The sequence below is a fragment of the Cyclopterus lumpus genome, chromosome 21, assembly GCF_009769545.1.
Source record: "Cyclopterus lumpus isolate fCycLum1 chromosome 21, fCycLum1.pri, whole genome shotgun sequence".
NCBI lineage: Eukaryota > Metazoa > Chordata > Actinopteri > Perciformes > Cyclopteridae > Cyclopterus > Cyclopterus lumpus.
Window position 1 is genome coordinate 23,565,943 of NC_046986.1, and position 17,277 is coordinate 23,583,219.

The 17,277-nt window shown below is 42.2% G+C and overlaps 1 protein-coding gene across 1 annotated transcript in view; it reads right to left on the reverse strand.

Moving 5' to 3' along the window:
* Positions 1–16,827, reverse strand: part of gli2a (GLI family zinc finger 2a) — a 62,152-nt gene extending 45,325 nt beyond the window's left edge. The window contains exon 1 of the mRNA XM_034562400.1: positions 16,692–16,827. Coding sequence (XP_034418291.1) covers positions 16,692–16,806 — 115 coding nt within the window. The 5' untranslated portion in view covers positions 16,807–16,827. The remainder of the gene's footprint in view (positions 1–16,691) is intronic.
* Positions 16,828–17,277: the final 450 nt, after the last annotated feature.

The following is a 17,277-nucleotide window of genomic DNA, read 5'->3' on the forward strand; positions in this document are numbered from 1 at the left end:
CTTCGGGGAGGTTCAAGCAAATGAAAAAGAGAATGGAAATGGCGATGACAGCGATACAATCAAGTAGTTGAAAACGTAGCTAAAGCATGCAGGTTCTGATTAAAGCCTGAACTCCCTGTATCGCTGGTCCTCATGCAACCTGAAACTAAGAGAGAAGTAGGCGACTGAGCTGTAATTACAGAGACGAGGGCCTCATTGTATAAGAGTTGAAAGCACAATTTTTGTGCTACTTCTTGGAAGACTTAACTCATTCTCAGTCAGTGAGTGACAGATGTGTAACTTCCAGTATAAAGGCCTTCACACACTGGGGAGTGTCATGAATAAATGACACAACATGCCAAATATAGCCTGCCAATAAAGGCTTTTATTGTGGAGGGCAAGGTTGATAGGAGTAATTAAGTTTGCCGCCTTGATTAGCACTACAACTAACTTCCTTGTTAGTATATGATCCTTTTAAAGTGGCACAATTCAAGTTATTCCGCACACCGTGATTGGCTGTTGCCTTTGTTGCAGTGCAAAAGAATGTGCGTCGAATTGATTTTCCGCCACGTAATATCTGCATGAGAGCATTCATGAAAAAAACAACTGTTCAAAAACTATATTGACAAAAATGTATTTTAAATACTATTCTTGAACTATTCAAGTATCATTTGTTTTTATTAAAAGGGCACCTCACAATTTTTTGCAGCTTAGCCCATATAAGAAATTATATTCTCCTGCATGATTGACTATTCCCTTTTCTTTGTTTCATTTTCCTTTTGTGAGTACTCGACCTTTAATCAATGCAAACCCCTGGTGGATGCCTTTAAGCCTGTTTATATGAATAATGTGAATGTGTGACGTCATACCATAGACAATCAAAACTAAACATTTCATATTCTAATTATACAATCTGTCCTGTATTATAATAACATACCCAGGTTTGGTGACACATACTTAAGAATTATGACTAAAGGCCATCTTACTCTGTCATTGAGTCCATTTCTAGACTGAATTACTTCCAGAGAGTTTCTATCAACATACAAAGTGAGTTAAGAATGTATTTCTTTGACTACAACGGCAATAATAAAAGTGGGATTTCTTCAAACCTGGAGATTTTTGAGGTCTGAAATATGAAAACCAAAAATGTTAGTTCCATATGATATCTGAGTCTTAGTGACGCCGCTATTGAGCAGTGACATGGTGAAGCAATTACAGATTGGAGTCGAGCCAAACTCCAGGCTCCAGAGCAAATCCTGGGTATAGACATGTACGCTTATCTTGATTCGATTCAATGAGGAAAAAAAACCTACAACAAAAAACATGGGAAACTCTCTTTACTGTCTGTTTCCAGTGCAAACTTCCATTTACTAAACCTAGAAAATGTTGTTGTTTTATACATCTTAAAGAATCCCCAAAGGGATATTTTGCTCATCCTATATGTACTAAACAGACAAATGACTAAAGTCTGACTTATCATTCTTCCACTATTTAGTTTGGTTTTTCCTTCAATAGAAACAAACAAACAAACAGAAACCATCTGGCTCCTCAGGTTGGAGATGGTCGTCTTACAGTTTAGGCATTGTGGCTTTTGTTTTTGCAAGGCCTTGATTAGAAAGCATTCTTTCCTTTGCCCTGCTTCAAAGCCCCAATCTAAGAGCACATTGAAGTTTTAACTGTTGCTGCCTGGCTCTTGATAATGATCCACATGTGGCACAGTCGTGACCTTCATCAACCAACTCTTGTTCTTTCCGTGGGGAAAGGGTGCCACATGCTGCCACTGTATTATTCTTAATCTTCACTTCAAATGAACCACATTAAGCAGTTACAGCACACGTCATGCAAAGTCACACTGTATGCTGTGGTTTGGGGGGAATCATGGCTCCAAATGGCGTTCAAATCTGTTGTGATTTTTGGTGGTTTCAGCTGTCTTTCGCGAGGAGAAAATCCACCGGTCTGGTTTCCACCAACCTATGCCCACCAAGACTTGCATGTCTCAGCCCATGAGATCTTTTCCATCATCCACTCAAAGTTTGTACTAGCAAAAAGTCTGTGTTATACTTCAAGTGAAACACACCAGCTGTGTAAGGCGTAGCCTACTTTTGGTACATACTGCTGTTTTCAATGTAGTCAAGAAACGCCACTGTCCTATTTTCTTGCCATTAATACCAGTTGACACTCCAGAAAAACTGTGATTCTTTCACATTCCCCCATGGGCTGGTGATAGCATGACTTCTTGTGTGGTGTTGTAAGTGTCACAGTGGGCGAGGAGAAACATTGATCTTCTTTGAGTTCTGCTGACGTTGACGAGCCACAGTCCCAACAACATAAAGATAAAAGTTATTCACAAAGATGCTCCTGGGGTGAATAACTGTTAGGAGTAGTGGGGAGGACCTTCAGGATTCTTAAGAGCTTCTGAAGCAGAGGAGAAAATGGTGGAAAGACAAGGAGGGAGGAGAAATATGGACTGTGAATTTGACACAGTACTAGCATTGGAAATAAATGCAGGCAAAACAGGTCAAACATCCCGGATACGGGTGCTGCCATTCTGTATGGACGGTCTATAAAACTGTTATCTGCTGTATATAAAGATACAGTCTATGGTTGAAACAGAGAGTTGTGCAAAGTTCCGTCCGCTAACAGAGAGAAGGTAAAACAAGGGTTGTGTGAGCTAAACTACAGGCAGCCACTAGGGGGCTTTTGGGGAGATGTCATGTCGTCCATCTTTGTCTACAGTCTACGATTGCAACGCATTTGTTGTGCACGGCACGGTCATGACTTCCCTCTTGTCAAAACTTGATGCCTACATTACCCACAATCGAACTAGACTCATTTCAAGAAGCTATGTGGAGTTTTTGTGTAAACAAACAAAAATTATGTTTATGTTCATTCTTAAACCTTGTGATCTAACAAATTCGAAGAGTATGTTTCCTTCCAAGTCCATAAAGGTTGACGGTTCCATCCCCGTCACCGACTGTCTGCATGTCGGAGAGCCCTTGAGCGAGACACTGAACCCTTAACTGCTCCCGAATGCTTCACAGCAGCACACTGCTTCTAAAAATGCTAATCATGGGTCAAATGCAGAGACCTGTATGTATATGAAGACTGTAGCTTCCAGTCTGTCTTTTGGGGCATTGCATGTTGGCACAATACAGTGGAGTAGGGTGAAATAAAATGGCTGGTCTGTGGAACGTATGAATTCCAACAAGCTAGTTTAGCTTCAGAATGATGCCGAGACCAAGGCGGCTGAGGAGCCATGAGTGAGTGTTTCTTCTGTACAAAGACGCTATTTGAAGAAAACCACGCTAGGCGATAGGCCAGTCCGAGCCATCTGATCTCCCCCTGTCAGACCGCCACATGTCCGCTCCCATTAGGGCCAGCGGTTGCTGCCGCTTGCATGTGGTACCCATCACCCCAGACCATGAGGTAGCAATCCTGTTTGGCTGCCGCAGTGCCTCGCCCCCGGGGACGCTCGGTTCACTCAATCCTGGAATCACCTCAGGTTATATGTGCCGTGTTATGACAGCCTAATGGTGCTAGTAACTGTGTGGAAGTAGAGTGCGAGGAGGGAGGAGGGAGGGAGGGAGAGAAAGTTAGTGGAAGAGAAAGACAGAGGTTAGTAAGCATACAGATTCTTGTCTTTCACAAAGATCAGAGGAGCAGCGACGTCCGTATTAAGCATGGATGGAGGTCGGATAGTGTTGCTTAAGTAGCTATTAAAGACACTAGGATTTATTAGCATTAAATGCTCTGCAAAGGTTTTATAAATAGGCTCCAAGAATATCTTATAGTACCATCAAGATTGGGCAACACAGGCCTCTAAACCCTAAAAGTGTTTTGGCAGTGAAGTCCAAATATGACTTGGAGCGCTGAATAGCAATATTCTGCAATCATTTTTTGAAGGAAAAATATTTATCAGACAATCTTTGCTGAACATGAGCCTACCAAACTTCCCCTGTACACAAACTACCAGAGTGTAAAAAGTATTGGGCTACCAATGTGCAACAAAGGTAAGATTTGAGCCTTAATCTACATATACTCCTTCACAAACTCTTTGCCATATAAATCGACAAATATCGTAAAAAATATGAAAACATATTCACAACAAGGCCAGTTTTATTAGCTGTCCTGGTTGTGAGGAGAGGTGAGTCACACTAAATGAATAGCTTGTATTATTGTGTCCAAGTTCTGGGGCATGAACCCTCTCTACAGATTTGACAAGCTGCTGAAGCTCTACACTAACCAGTGAGGATCACACACATGAATACGTACACACACACACACACACACACACACACACACACACACACACATACAATATAGACATAATACAAACGCGGAATATATGCACAAGGCTCATTCCACCAAATCACAAGTTGTCCAGTATTGACTTTACTTAATGTACACATGGAAAAATAGCATCAGTTAGTCCGTTTATTCCAAAAATGCAATCAGACGCCTTACGAGCCACGCAATAAAGCTTTCACAAAAACCTTCTCCTTACCTTGTGCTGTGCCATCAAGAACATCAATTGTCCTTGATGGCTTCATGTTCTGAATAAATTGGCTGGTCTCTTGGGATGGTCCCATTTGTAGCTAACGATTATCTTCATCAGTCTGCAGAATAATTTCTTGGTTCACAGTGCGGTCCCAAAAATATTCCTAATGGCACTATGAGGAGGCAGAGGAACCTCCATTTTTCAAAGTGAGTATTTGGGCAAATATGAGTTATTTTAAAGTAACCAGCTAAAACTGACATTTCCCAAAAAATGTGAAAATGAACTTCCATTAAGCATTAAATGTTACAAAAGTCGGTGTGGTTGTGTAAAGTGATTTCCAGTCTGTAGAGGGTAAGGTTCCGACCCCCCTCCACCCCCCCACCCTTGCCCCTCATCCTTCGGGCCCAGACGCCTAGAAGTCTCCACCAGTAGAGCTGCTCTGGCCTCACGGAAGGAAATATTACTTGGAGCAGAGCACTAATTGGCAAGCGCCCAGACACCCCACAAGTGCTAATGAACAGGCAAAATGGCCACAGCAAAGAGGGAGTGAGAAATTCAAATTGAGGCTGGAGAAGTGGGGGTCCAAAACTCACTGAGGCTCTCTGTGAGCCCTCGCCCTCTGTCCGGGGCTTAAGGCCACTTCCTCCTCTATAATTAAGGCATTATCCCCCCGCACAATGGAGAAATTAAACTATAAAACCTCGCTAGGTAAATTACTGCTTTTCCTGGGAGTTAGAGGAAGCGTCTTGATATGTAAACAATATCCCCTCTTCAGCTGAGTACCCTCTCCCTTTCTTCCTCTCCGTCAACCCCCTGCCTGCCCCCCACCCCCACCTCCTTTGTTCCGTGGGAATTTTGGATGGGCCAGATTCTCTCTGAGACTACAACTCGGCTGAATAAAGAGGATTTACAGTAGCTTTATCGCTTAAGCATCTCAAACCTGTTTTGCCAAAGCTAACACTCAGAGAATGTGCGCTCATGGATAAAGCATACCCAGAAACACACACACACACACACACACTGCCAGTACACATGTTTATACAATGTGTCCTTTCACTTGTTCAAGCTGAGCACATGCTAAAACACCTGGCATTTATTGTTAAGTCAAGACGGTGACAAATAAATATGCAAAATGTACAAATGCTCTATCAATGGGTCCACTAAGTATGGAAACTTTTGGAAAAAAGTACCCTGACGAGCTCAGATATGATACGCTGTGTGATTGCTGAAAAAGCACCTTGCCACAACATGTCAGACAGTAAAATCTTTTTACCAGGACAGTTTACTTTATAATCTCTGATAAGATTACAATCTGGAGACCGGCTGCTTTGCCTTTGGGGTCCAGTGGTGATTGTGAGACAAAATATCCACAATAAGCTGAAAGATAAAAGATGCCTTCCAAGCCGACATTCTTTGGGTTGTTTTTATTAAGCTCCTTGTCCAGACTGAATGGCCTGGACAATATGAAGACAATGAAATCTCTTTTTCTGTCTTCGGTCAGCAAACTTTGTGAACCATCTAAACTTCGTTACACCTGGTAAGTTGTTGTAACTCTGTAACACTGTTCATCTATTGCTTCTGTCCATCCGGGGAGAGGGATCCTCCTCTGTTGCTCACCTGAAGGTTTCTTCACTTTTTTTCCCTGTGAAAGGTTATTTTTCTATTTTTTAACACCTGTGACGTTGTGGAACAGTCGGGGTGAACATCGTAACACCTGGGATGTTGTAGAATAGTCATGTAACGTTATACGTACATATGTTATAGTGAGATGTTTGCGGTTAACATCACACCTGTCTAACATTGTGAAATGGTCAATGTAAACGTTGTTACACCAGGTTAACGTTGTGAAAATGGTCGAGGTTAACCTAACACCTGGTGAACATTTAGAAAACATCCAAAGTTAACGCAACACCTGGCTAGCGGTATTTGGTCAGAGTTTACGGTTAACGTCATAACACCTGGTTAACGTTGTGAACGGTTGAGGTTAACATTGCACCGTTATATAGAGAAGGCTATTAAGATACTCATATTCAAAAAGAGACACTGCATCACAAACAAACAACAACTAGAAGGACACTCGGAGAGTGCAGACCTCTGCCATAGCAGTTTCCATAAGTAAAAGACAATGTGTGGATCTTCCTTGTGATTTGGATCCTCTCCAAAATGTATGCAACACCCTTCAATCAAGTTTCAGGGAAATCCGCCAGTAGTTTATCGGGAACCTTGCTGACAAAAAAAAACGTAAGTGAAAACCTGGCGAAGGTGATGAAAGAATAGACACCCAGTTACTGTGTGGAGTACAATCAAAGCACAATTCGGCTGGATGACATCCATTCAGTCCTGCGGCGGTGCTATCAACTCAACAAATTATAAATTAACACCTACACAGGAGGTGTCTGAGGTAGTCCCGGAGTTAACTCCTTGCGTAGTAGTGTGGATGCACTCTTGGAGGATATTACCTTGCACAATATGAATGTGTGTGAATGTAAGTATAGGGCTGACACTAATGATAGTTTTCCTCATAGAGTGATCTGTTCTGAAAACTGCCCATCTGAAGGTCTAATCTGAAAATTACCAACACAATTTCCCAGAGCCAAGGTGTCCTCATATTGCCTTTTTTGTTTTGAGTCTAAAACAAAAAAGTATTCAATTTACACCAATAAAAGAACAGCTTTTCTGTCACTTGACTAATAGTTGTGTGAAAATAAAGATTGAGTGTGGAATAATGGATGGTTTCCATTTCTACTGAAGTGTGAGTCTCTTTGTGAAACTTGCTCTTCAAATCCTTAGACAAACTTCAAAATGTAGGATGATGGTGGTCAAGCTGTAGACAGTCTGCCTGCAGTACTGTGCATGTCAGCTCCACGTCTGCCGTGAACATGTCTGTATTCGCCGCTGCCAGGGGATGACCCCGCTGCTCTTTGAAGCCAGCGCCAAAAATTCTCAAGCTTAGCTAACACCGTCGGGGAAATCACCTGGCAAACAAAACACAACAGGCTTACACGCTATACTAACACACAGGCTCTCATTCAATGAACCCTTTTCATCTGCAGACTGTTTAAGAGACAGCCGCCTCCTTCCACTTACGTAATGGTGCTGAAGCAGAGCGATGAGCCTCGTCGCAGTAATTGCAAAATAATTATATCTTCACAGAACAAAACTTGAAATTAACATTTACTGAAGTTTACAGAAAAGAGTTTGGGTGTATTTTCATTGTTGGTATTGTATGAATGGATGATTTGAACACCATAGGCTTGACAGGACTGTTTTTGTTCATCTGTAGCTGGACCAAAACATTACATGATGCCTTGTGAAGAGGCTTCTCCTCCTGCTTTTTATAGCACACTACCTTTTATCTAAGTAACATTTAATGCTTTGCGTCATGCATGATTTCATGAGTTTCTATTTCTATAAATCCTAACATATCCTAACAGTGGTTTCCAGTGTAATATCCCCAAAAAACTAGAATCACAATGAAACTGCTTTAATTAAAACTTCAAAATATATTTAAAAAACGGACTTCTTTGCTACTGTGATATATTTTACGATACAAAGAAGATTGTGTATATTATAAAAATACTTTTTTTCAAGCAATTTTTTTGTAGTAAATTTGTAATCATAAACACAATGGTTGTATAGATATGAATGGTGATGACATGGTAAAAAAACAAAAACGTATCGGTCAATGCTGAAACTATATCTAGAGCAGTCCTAGTTAATATTCCATAAAATCTACTTTGCTGCGCCACAACCATGCACTGAGGCCATTGAGAAAGGAAAAAAAAAAGCACAAGAAGCACTTTGGGTAAAAGTAGCGTCCAAAGGGCACATGTAATGTTTGGGTAAGAATTTCAGATTTAAATCTCAGACATCCTGTTTCTGGACTTGTATTGGCTTCTGTCATACCAAAAAAAGCTACAATGCCAACCACAGTCAGGGTTAGCACTCAATCATCTGTTGCTACCCAGCTGTTACAGAATAACTGTCTTTATTCCTTCCTGCAGCTGTATGATGAATGGCATACACATCAGTTTTCCATATGGGAGCATTTTGTTTCCTTTTTAATTTTTTTAAAGGACCATGACAACCATACAATGGCCTTATGACAGGCTTTGCTGTGATTACAGAGCAGTGTAACTAATGGTAGCCCAGTCCGGAATGACTTTCTCACAAACAATATGACACTGTAGCTCATGGCAGGCAGTCACAGTAAAGAATGGCAGGAAAACCAGCCTCCATTTGGAATCCTTCTTTATTCCATTGTGATCAAATAAGCTCTATCCAATGTCCACTTACAAGCTTATCAGAGATCCAACCACATCTCAGTCTTCATTAGGGGTCATAAAGGTGTTGTCAGTCATGTGATAACAATTAGGTATTTGTATTACCATTTAATATATATATTAAATAATATGAGTATTTGTCTTTACTTTTGTATGCAATCAAAGCAGTGGCGTTACATTTCCTTGATCCCTGTAACATTCATAAACATCATAAAGTAGCACTGCTTTTTGTGCCATCTGAGCCACTGTGTGTCCCAAATTATTGCATGTAAATTATCGATGAAAATGATATAATGGTTTTCAGAATCGATACAGTATCGTATAGCAAAATATCGCAACACACGTGTATACACTAGTGTATTAATTTTTTTCTTACACGCCCAATAACAAGTGCACACCAATGACCATGACACCAGATCTGGCTCCAGTCAGTGACGTAGGCCATGAGAGATGGTGGAAAGATCCTGAAAAGCGAGTAACCAGACTGTATTATTATTTTCTCACACCCTAAAGATACACATGGAGGTGTATCTTTTTTTAAACTTTGGTTAGCGTTAGGCTAGCTGTTTCCCCCAGCATACAGGGATTATTCTAAGATGATCACTTCCTGTCTCTAGTTTCATACTGAACACACAGACATCATTCAGACAGATATCGAATAAGCTCATTTCCCATTTAAATATTCCTTTCATCCTTTCGCTGTAAATATGGTCTTCGATGGCCAGTTGTTATGTCATGTGACCAACATTCCACTGAGGTCACGTGATAAAAAATGAGCCGACTCCATTTGAAGAAGACAGTGAGATGCAATTGAAATGTCTCTGTTGACCCTTGAAATAAGATTTTATCATACATACTGCTCTTGTAAAACATATCAAATCGTATAATCTATAACAAATTACAGAAAGCAAAAACAAGCCTCTCAGTATTTCCCCTCTGATCCAGTTTTTAGGACGATGTTCCCAGTGCCAATGAATTGTGGGAAGGGACAGCAGTCCACTGTATTTACTGAGGCAACCTCATCTGCTTATTTTGCTGGTTGCACAGTTTACTGTGATTTGTCCACGTCTCCTCCTCAGAATGAGTCCATTGGGGATGACCGGTGTCACAGCCGCACACTCCATCTGGAGAAAGACTCCCCCTCCTGGGGCTGTGACCACGAACATACATTGTAAAAGTTTATTTTTTCATAAATGTTTATGAATTCCTCCGCCTCCGCTGCAAACGTAGCCGCTGACTGTGCAGGATGGTTTGCTATTGTTTCTAGCAACGACCCTTTTATTTCACAGTTTGGGACCCAGCTCATTCTACTTCGTTGACCCGTTGGCTTGCAGGTGATACGTGTGAACAAGTCTGGCTCGAGCCGTGCCCGGGACTCTGTCAGTTGGCTGATTGCTAAATGCTAGCAGATGCCGGAGAGCAGCAGCAGTGACAACGTAGATCTGGAATTACAAGAAGCAGCGCTTCTCTCAGGAGGAATTTCACTGAGAGCAAAAATCTATTTCCTCCTCTTGCTTTCTTGGGAAGCTACAGTACAATTACAGCAGATATTAATTGTAAAGACACCCATTACCCACTGTCTGGAAGTCTTGAACATCAACGTAATAAAACATTCTCCCTGGAGAGACGTATGTTGATGTAAACATTTAAGGTGTTTATTGTTTTATATATTCTCGGCTGATGCCTCAGCAATTGCAGACATGCACTTTTCCTCATGGGTGAGTGGGCTTTTCTTTGCTCCGTGCAGTGCTGTGATTGATTCTTTTACTCCAGCAGCGTTCCGACGAGGGCGGACCACAGCTGTGTCCTCAGGCGATGCGAGGCGAGAGGGGGGGGCTAGTGGTGTGTGTGTGTGTGTGGGGGGGGGGGGGGGGGGGGGGGTACGAACCGGAAGAGCCCGACCACAAACTGTCTGCCTCTAGACCTACTCAGCCGTAGGAACCAGGCCTGTTTACACAAGCGCCTCCCGTCCGTGTTTACAGCTAGCACACATTTTTGTTTTACCACGTCTAAACTCCTCGGACGTTTATTTTGCTTCACTTGAACTGTGAGTGTTGGGGCTACATTAGTGGATGAAAGTAACCAAGTCTGGTGGCTCAAGTCTGACGGACACAGAGGGTCCCACCGGGTCGGGGAGACAACGGTGTAGAAATGCGTGGGCATGGACCTTGAACCAACAAGTTCTTTGATAACCTGTCAAAAGAAAGCAGCTGCCTGAGGCGACACCTCAGAGAAGAGGAGAGAGACGTAACCTTATTGGGCTGATTCCCTTCAAGCTGACAAACAAAACAGGCAGGAAGTGTCTTAGAGGCAGGGGCATGGATTACACTCCGCATGCTGGGAAAGAGCTTTCTGTTTAAGAGCGGATGAAGTACAAAAAGAAAAAGGGAAGTATGAGCGAGGGACAAGGAAGAGACTCAAGGGATGGGGAGCGAAAGCTGGCGGAGGAGTGTTGGTTAATCCCCTAAAGCATCCATATATTGCCTCTACTTCCTCTCCCACTACTTGTAAACGGCGAGGAATCTAACATGTTGTCTTTGGGCCCTGTGTATTTGTGTGTGTGTGTGTGTGTGTGTGTGTGTGTGTGTGTGTGTGTGTGTGTGTGTGTGTGTGTGTGTGTGTGGACGCCTCAGACGTACAGAGAGATTTATATTCTCAGACATTGCCCAAAGCATACCACGTTGCTTTCTTGGCTGCTTTGAAGCGGAGGCGGAGCGTTCAAAAGAAACAACCAATATAAGAAATGTCCTCTCATTTGAGCCTGATTTATGTTTCATAACCATATTATAGAGCTTCGAAAGGCTGTCAGTGGTCCATTCAGATAGCATACCAAAAAGGCATTTGCTCAGAAAACAGGCTTCCTAATATTTGATTTTATGACATTTGTCTTGAGATATTCTTTTTAAAAAATAGGAAACTGAGTCTCGATAGTGCTTAAAACTTGTTAATAATTCCTTTGAACCCCATGGTTGGATTAATGTTGTGGTTTCTTTGCCTTCTTAGTGCAACATGACATACGTATACATAAAAAATAATCTAGGAAACATATGAATAATTTAGCTTTATATTAAATGTAAAAAATTAAGTAATAATAAAACGTGTATGTACGTAAGTAAGTAAGGCTTCAAACCCCTTGTGAACAATTGCTAACAATCCATGGATAGGTTCACCAATCTACAGCAGTTCCCTTCTCTTAGTAGGTCGTCCAGAAACTCTGCGATGGGTGATGATAAAAGACACAACTAGGACTCAAAACCCTGTTTTAGGCTTTTACCAGGAAGCAACATGTGGTTCTGAAGTGAAGCCAGTGCTGAACTTCCTGCTCTGGTTGCAAAGAAAAGTCAGATTGTATAGAAGTCTATGATACACTTCTCTTGATGTATTCCCTCAGTAAACATTGTAAACATGAGTTTATGGTCTCAATCTCTAGTTTCAAGTCTTCTTCAATACAGCGTGATGTTCATTTAGTCCATTATGGTCCATTGAGAGTCAAATAGACCATGAAGCAGGGTATGCTTTAGGGCGGGGCTACAAGGTGATTGACAGGTCGCTGCCACGGGGTTCCGTGTTTTTGTCTAAGAACTTTAACCCTTTCACAGTATGTTTTCAGTTCATGAAAAAAACTAAGATGGCGATGGCCGTAATGCTGAACTTAAGGATTCAAACGCAGTCCACAAACCAATAGGTGACATCATGATGCGGTCAAAAAAACATATCTTAACATATCTAATCTTTAAATACAGTCTTGGCAAGCGAGTAAACAAAATGAGAGACAGAAATGTGAGCATGGAAGCCTGGAGGGGGTTGAGGAGTGACTAAAGACCAAGTTAACTTTTTACAATAAGAGCCACATGAAGTAATCTGTTACCCAGATTGTCAGTCAGCTATTCAAGTATTGCAGCAGGGTTTTTTACCCCATGCAGACTTGTGTGCAGTCCCAAGTAAGGGCACATGCAGTACATATCAGGCACATCATGTAAACTGACTCTGCAGATGATGAAGGCCATAAATTGAAGTCATTCCGGGACAGAAACAATATCGGTCTCTCATTCTTGAAGGACAGCGGTGAGTTCCTGATAGTGTGTGGCTATAGACCCTAACAGGAAAATAAACAACACTGGGACTTGGTCAATAGGCCTTCCTGTAAGCTTGTTGCTTGCAGGTCATCTCAAGTATCAGGAGAGGCATTATTGATGCTGTTACAAATGTTACTGTAGATGACACCTGATAGAGCTGATTCTTTCTCAAGACTGATGCAAATATGGACTTTGGCTGCTAAAAAGAAAATCCATGACATGTTTGGAGGCCTTCAGGGCCAGGGGAAGTGTTTCTTGTATGTACAGTCTTGTAACTCGATCTGCAGTATTTCTTTAAATAGCAAGGATTAGAGTTGAGAGAACATATACTTTGATGCCACAACTCTGAAACCGCAGGTATCAGGGATCCAGGCTTGAGCGGCGTTCCATCAACCCAGGGACGATAGAACAGTACCCTCATAATGCTACATTCATGAACAACAAATCTGTGTTAAAATCAAATGGAGGAGAGCTAGCTAATGTTAGCTGTTAGCAGCCGTTGGGCCAGAACAGTTCTGCTTGGCGAAATATTAAAAAACAAAACAGCTAGCAAACAGAGGTTACATTGAGTTACATTATGGTGCGTTCAAGCTCTCTTCAGCATAAATTAAAGTTAAGACAGATCGTCAGTGATTCATAATACATTTGCAAAAACAGTATGCACACAATAATAAAGGATTCTATGTTGAAGGACACACGATTGATAGTGTATGTATGTAGTGTAGTGTAGTATAGTTTTGTTTTTTATGATGGTTTTATGGTTACTGGTGTCAAATTGAGTATTGAGTACCGTGGAATTTCACTGGTCATGGTGCCAACTTCTAAATTGCTGGTATTGACATCCCCAGAAAAGATTTCACTGAACACTTAACCCACAGATGTGTTCCTTGGTCAAAAAGGAATAATGAACTGGTTCGGATGTTAGAGCATCATGGTCATTGTCAACAACTGCATTTTTCTTTTTCTCTTTGCTAAGTAGAATACTTTAGGCATCAGGAGATGGATCCTCTGATTCTTTCAACTAAGGTGGAGGGCCAAGGAGTTAAACCAAAGGGGACAAGGGGTCTGGCTTGAATGCGTTCATCTCTGCATAACCCTGGCCACTGAATCCCCTGCCAACCCCCTCGCCACCTCTCACCCGGTCTGTGGAACCACAGCAGCGTAAGAGCCTCATTTAGGAGCAGAGAAAGAAAGGCAGAAATCTCTTTCTCAGGAAGATTAGTGGCTGTCCCTTTGGAGTAGGCCTGTGGATGGGGAGGGAGCTGGGGGAGGAGGGGGTCTATTTTGCTCTGGGACTATTCTCTGGGGGGGGGGGGTGACCCGTTCCAGAGAACCCTCCAGAGAAAGCCCTTGCGGTCAGTGCGGAGACCCCGGTGGAGACCCTTCAGACTCTTGCTTCATCTAAGACCCCCCCATGATTAACACACAGCTCCTTATCGCAAAGCCAGTGCACTACTCCCAGCAAGACTAATTACACCAGACTTCTCTTCTGCATCCATCTGTGCTTTAGTAAATACTACGAGTCAGACTTGGTCGATTCATTTTCATGCAGAACAACTGAAGGTCGGGTGATTTAATGCTGTATTCTTGTTTGAGTACAAGTAATACGGCAAGTTGACAAAGGTGAGGACATTTCTTTTCTTTTTTGTGCCGCCTCTCATTGGCATCCTCCTTACATACATCAAAGCTGTGAATAATTATCTGTGGACAATGTGTTTCTTATGCTGAAGAACATCAATCTCTGTCAAGCGTTCGCAAGCTACGGCTGAACTCCAAGAAAGATGAATATATCATACTGTTTAGGCAGAAATAATCAGTGTTAGCGAGCTTGTCTGCTCCACTGGCCTCGTACAGTCAACACACAAGTGAGGGATGATGGAAAAATTCTCTTCGGCAAACTTTCTCGGGATATAACAAGGAACAATGGCTGTAAAACAACAAGTTGGCAGATCTGCGTTGCAGACGGAGGGTCATCCTCGGCACACAGTGCGTCCGAGCGTCCATATGCCCGTCTCATTTTGTGAAGTAGGGTGGGTGCATCCATCACTGGTATTCCTTTGAAACCATAAGATGTTTTACAGTCCTGGTACCTAATCTGGACACATGTTACTCTGAAATGTTGGAGCACAAGCCGACACAGACTCGTAAATCCTGGAGGCCTGGGAGTCAGGTTGCAAGTGGCGTTGCCTGTGGAAGCACGCCCTGTAGCTGCGAGACGGATGCAGGCTGTCACACGAAATGTGGGTGCCCATTTAAAACCATTAACAAGGCCCAGAGAAAGAAGCCTGACTCCTATCATGAGGACTGAACCCGATCTGCACTCTAGTGCCAGCATCCCAGGCCTCTTATTGTCTTTCCTTTGCTTCCCCTTGGACCCTGACTCTGTGGCCAGATACACTTGTCTTCACACTCACAGACATGTCTAACAGGGCAAGGCATGTCTCTATGAAACACGAGCAAAGCGAGCTCTCATCAAACAAGTTATGAGATTTGTTGTGAACAAGATGTTCTCAGGATGTTTCTGCTTAAGTTACACTATTGTATTGTGCAGTTTCACATTTCAGTTTACAGAGACCTATAATGTAGTTCGCATGGTTTGGAGTACTTTGCAATTCCGTTTCAAATATGAGTAAGCTGCCTGAAAGAGGACCTTTTAAGTAAGCCAGTTTGTGACGTCTTACAAAAAATGTTTCCAAGCTACTATATTCACATTTGCCCCACATTTTGGTGTCCACATGCATGCTAATTTGAGAACCAATTCAAATACAAAAATAAAAGAATAATCCAATTGGAAACAAAAGCAGAGCCGTAAAACTATTTAATGACACACTAACGTCCTACTTTTACCGCTCCCCCGTGTGACGTGGTGAGCTTTGTGATGGCAGGCCACCAGGCCCTTCATTAAACAGTAAAGCAGTGTGTCTTCCTGAGGGGTTTCAGTGTCCACCAGCAGGCGTTAGTAATTCATAACACTGGTACCTCAGAGGCCCGAACAAGGTCCTCAGACCTCGTTAGGAGGAGTTTTCATCACACATCCACTAATGAAAACATGAGCTCTCATCTTTTAATTATGACCGCTTTATAATGGGAATCTTGCACACCCTGCAACCTCTGTGGTACCACACAAGCACAAAAAGCCCTGATGGGTGCAGCAGACTCCTTTATTTATTTTTTCACTGGTGCAAGGTTATCACAATTCAACCACCGCAGTCTAAATAATACACAATGATCATAACAGCGTAATTGACTAAATAATTCATATCATAGCAACCGCACTACTTTTTTCTTCTTTGCTGGTATGAAAAACTTGTGTCCTCTTTGTGGAGGTGCCAGGGAGGGCAACGCTGAAACGTCCTAGTTTCTCACCCCACATCCCTAAACAATTAATGGCTCCTCTCGTGGCAGGCCACCGAGCCCATCATTAAGCAGAAATAACGCCACAATGTCATCCGATATCTCTTTAGCATTTCAAAGGTGCTTCCCTCCGCCCGGCCTTTATCCGAAGACTCTGGTACACCATGCTGTCCACTATTTTGCCAGCCTTCTTTAGTAATTCATGACATTTACACTTGGGAGGTGAGAAGAAGGTCTTTCGACCTCATTATAACTCTTTTTCATCACCCATTCTCTGACATCTCTGAAACATGCGTGCCTCATCTCTTGGTCTTCCTCATTTCATGTGCAACCAGCTACTTACGTGACGCCATCATGTTGGAATTCACAGCACTGTATGAGAACATGATGTTACCGCAAACAAAAGGATACTAGAGTGCTATATTAGAAAAGCTGAGGTGCTATTGGTTTATCAACAAAAGACCTAGTATAAACGGTAAATGATTTATTAAAAAGCTGTACCTCTGGTCAGAATGGTGGGCGAGGGCTTCTTTGGGATCTCTGAGAAGCTGCTCGCGTCCAGACCTGAACCCTTACACTCCTTCTTCTCAGTGGCTGTTGGCGCTGAAGTCTCCATGCTGCCCTTCGAGTTCCGTCACTACCTGGAAAGCAAGAGGCACAAGTGTGAGGTTCAAACATTTGCTCTTGGATGTGACCGTGCAACAGGAAGTAGGTAATGCATTGAGAAAAAAGGTTTATGGGAGCTGTTGTTTTGTTGTCCTTGTTTGGCTTGTTAATGGTTTTCAGCAAGGTGTAACATACTCATTCACCCATGAAAACATGTTAAATAATCGTATTGATCGTTTCTAGTAAATTTTATTGTTCAAAAAGTAGCTTTACATAAAAAACATCACAAAAACATAAGATTTTTTGAAAAGTTCTCTATATATTTAAGCTAAATATAGTAACATTTTCGAATACCAGACCATCAAGGAATCAAGTATTTTGTTTCCAATGTAGTAACACAAGCTGAGGTTTTGTACACTGTGTACACTCTGCTTTATGTATTTATTCTGTGAGTGTAACTTATGTCAGGTCAGGCCCTAAA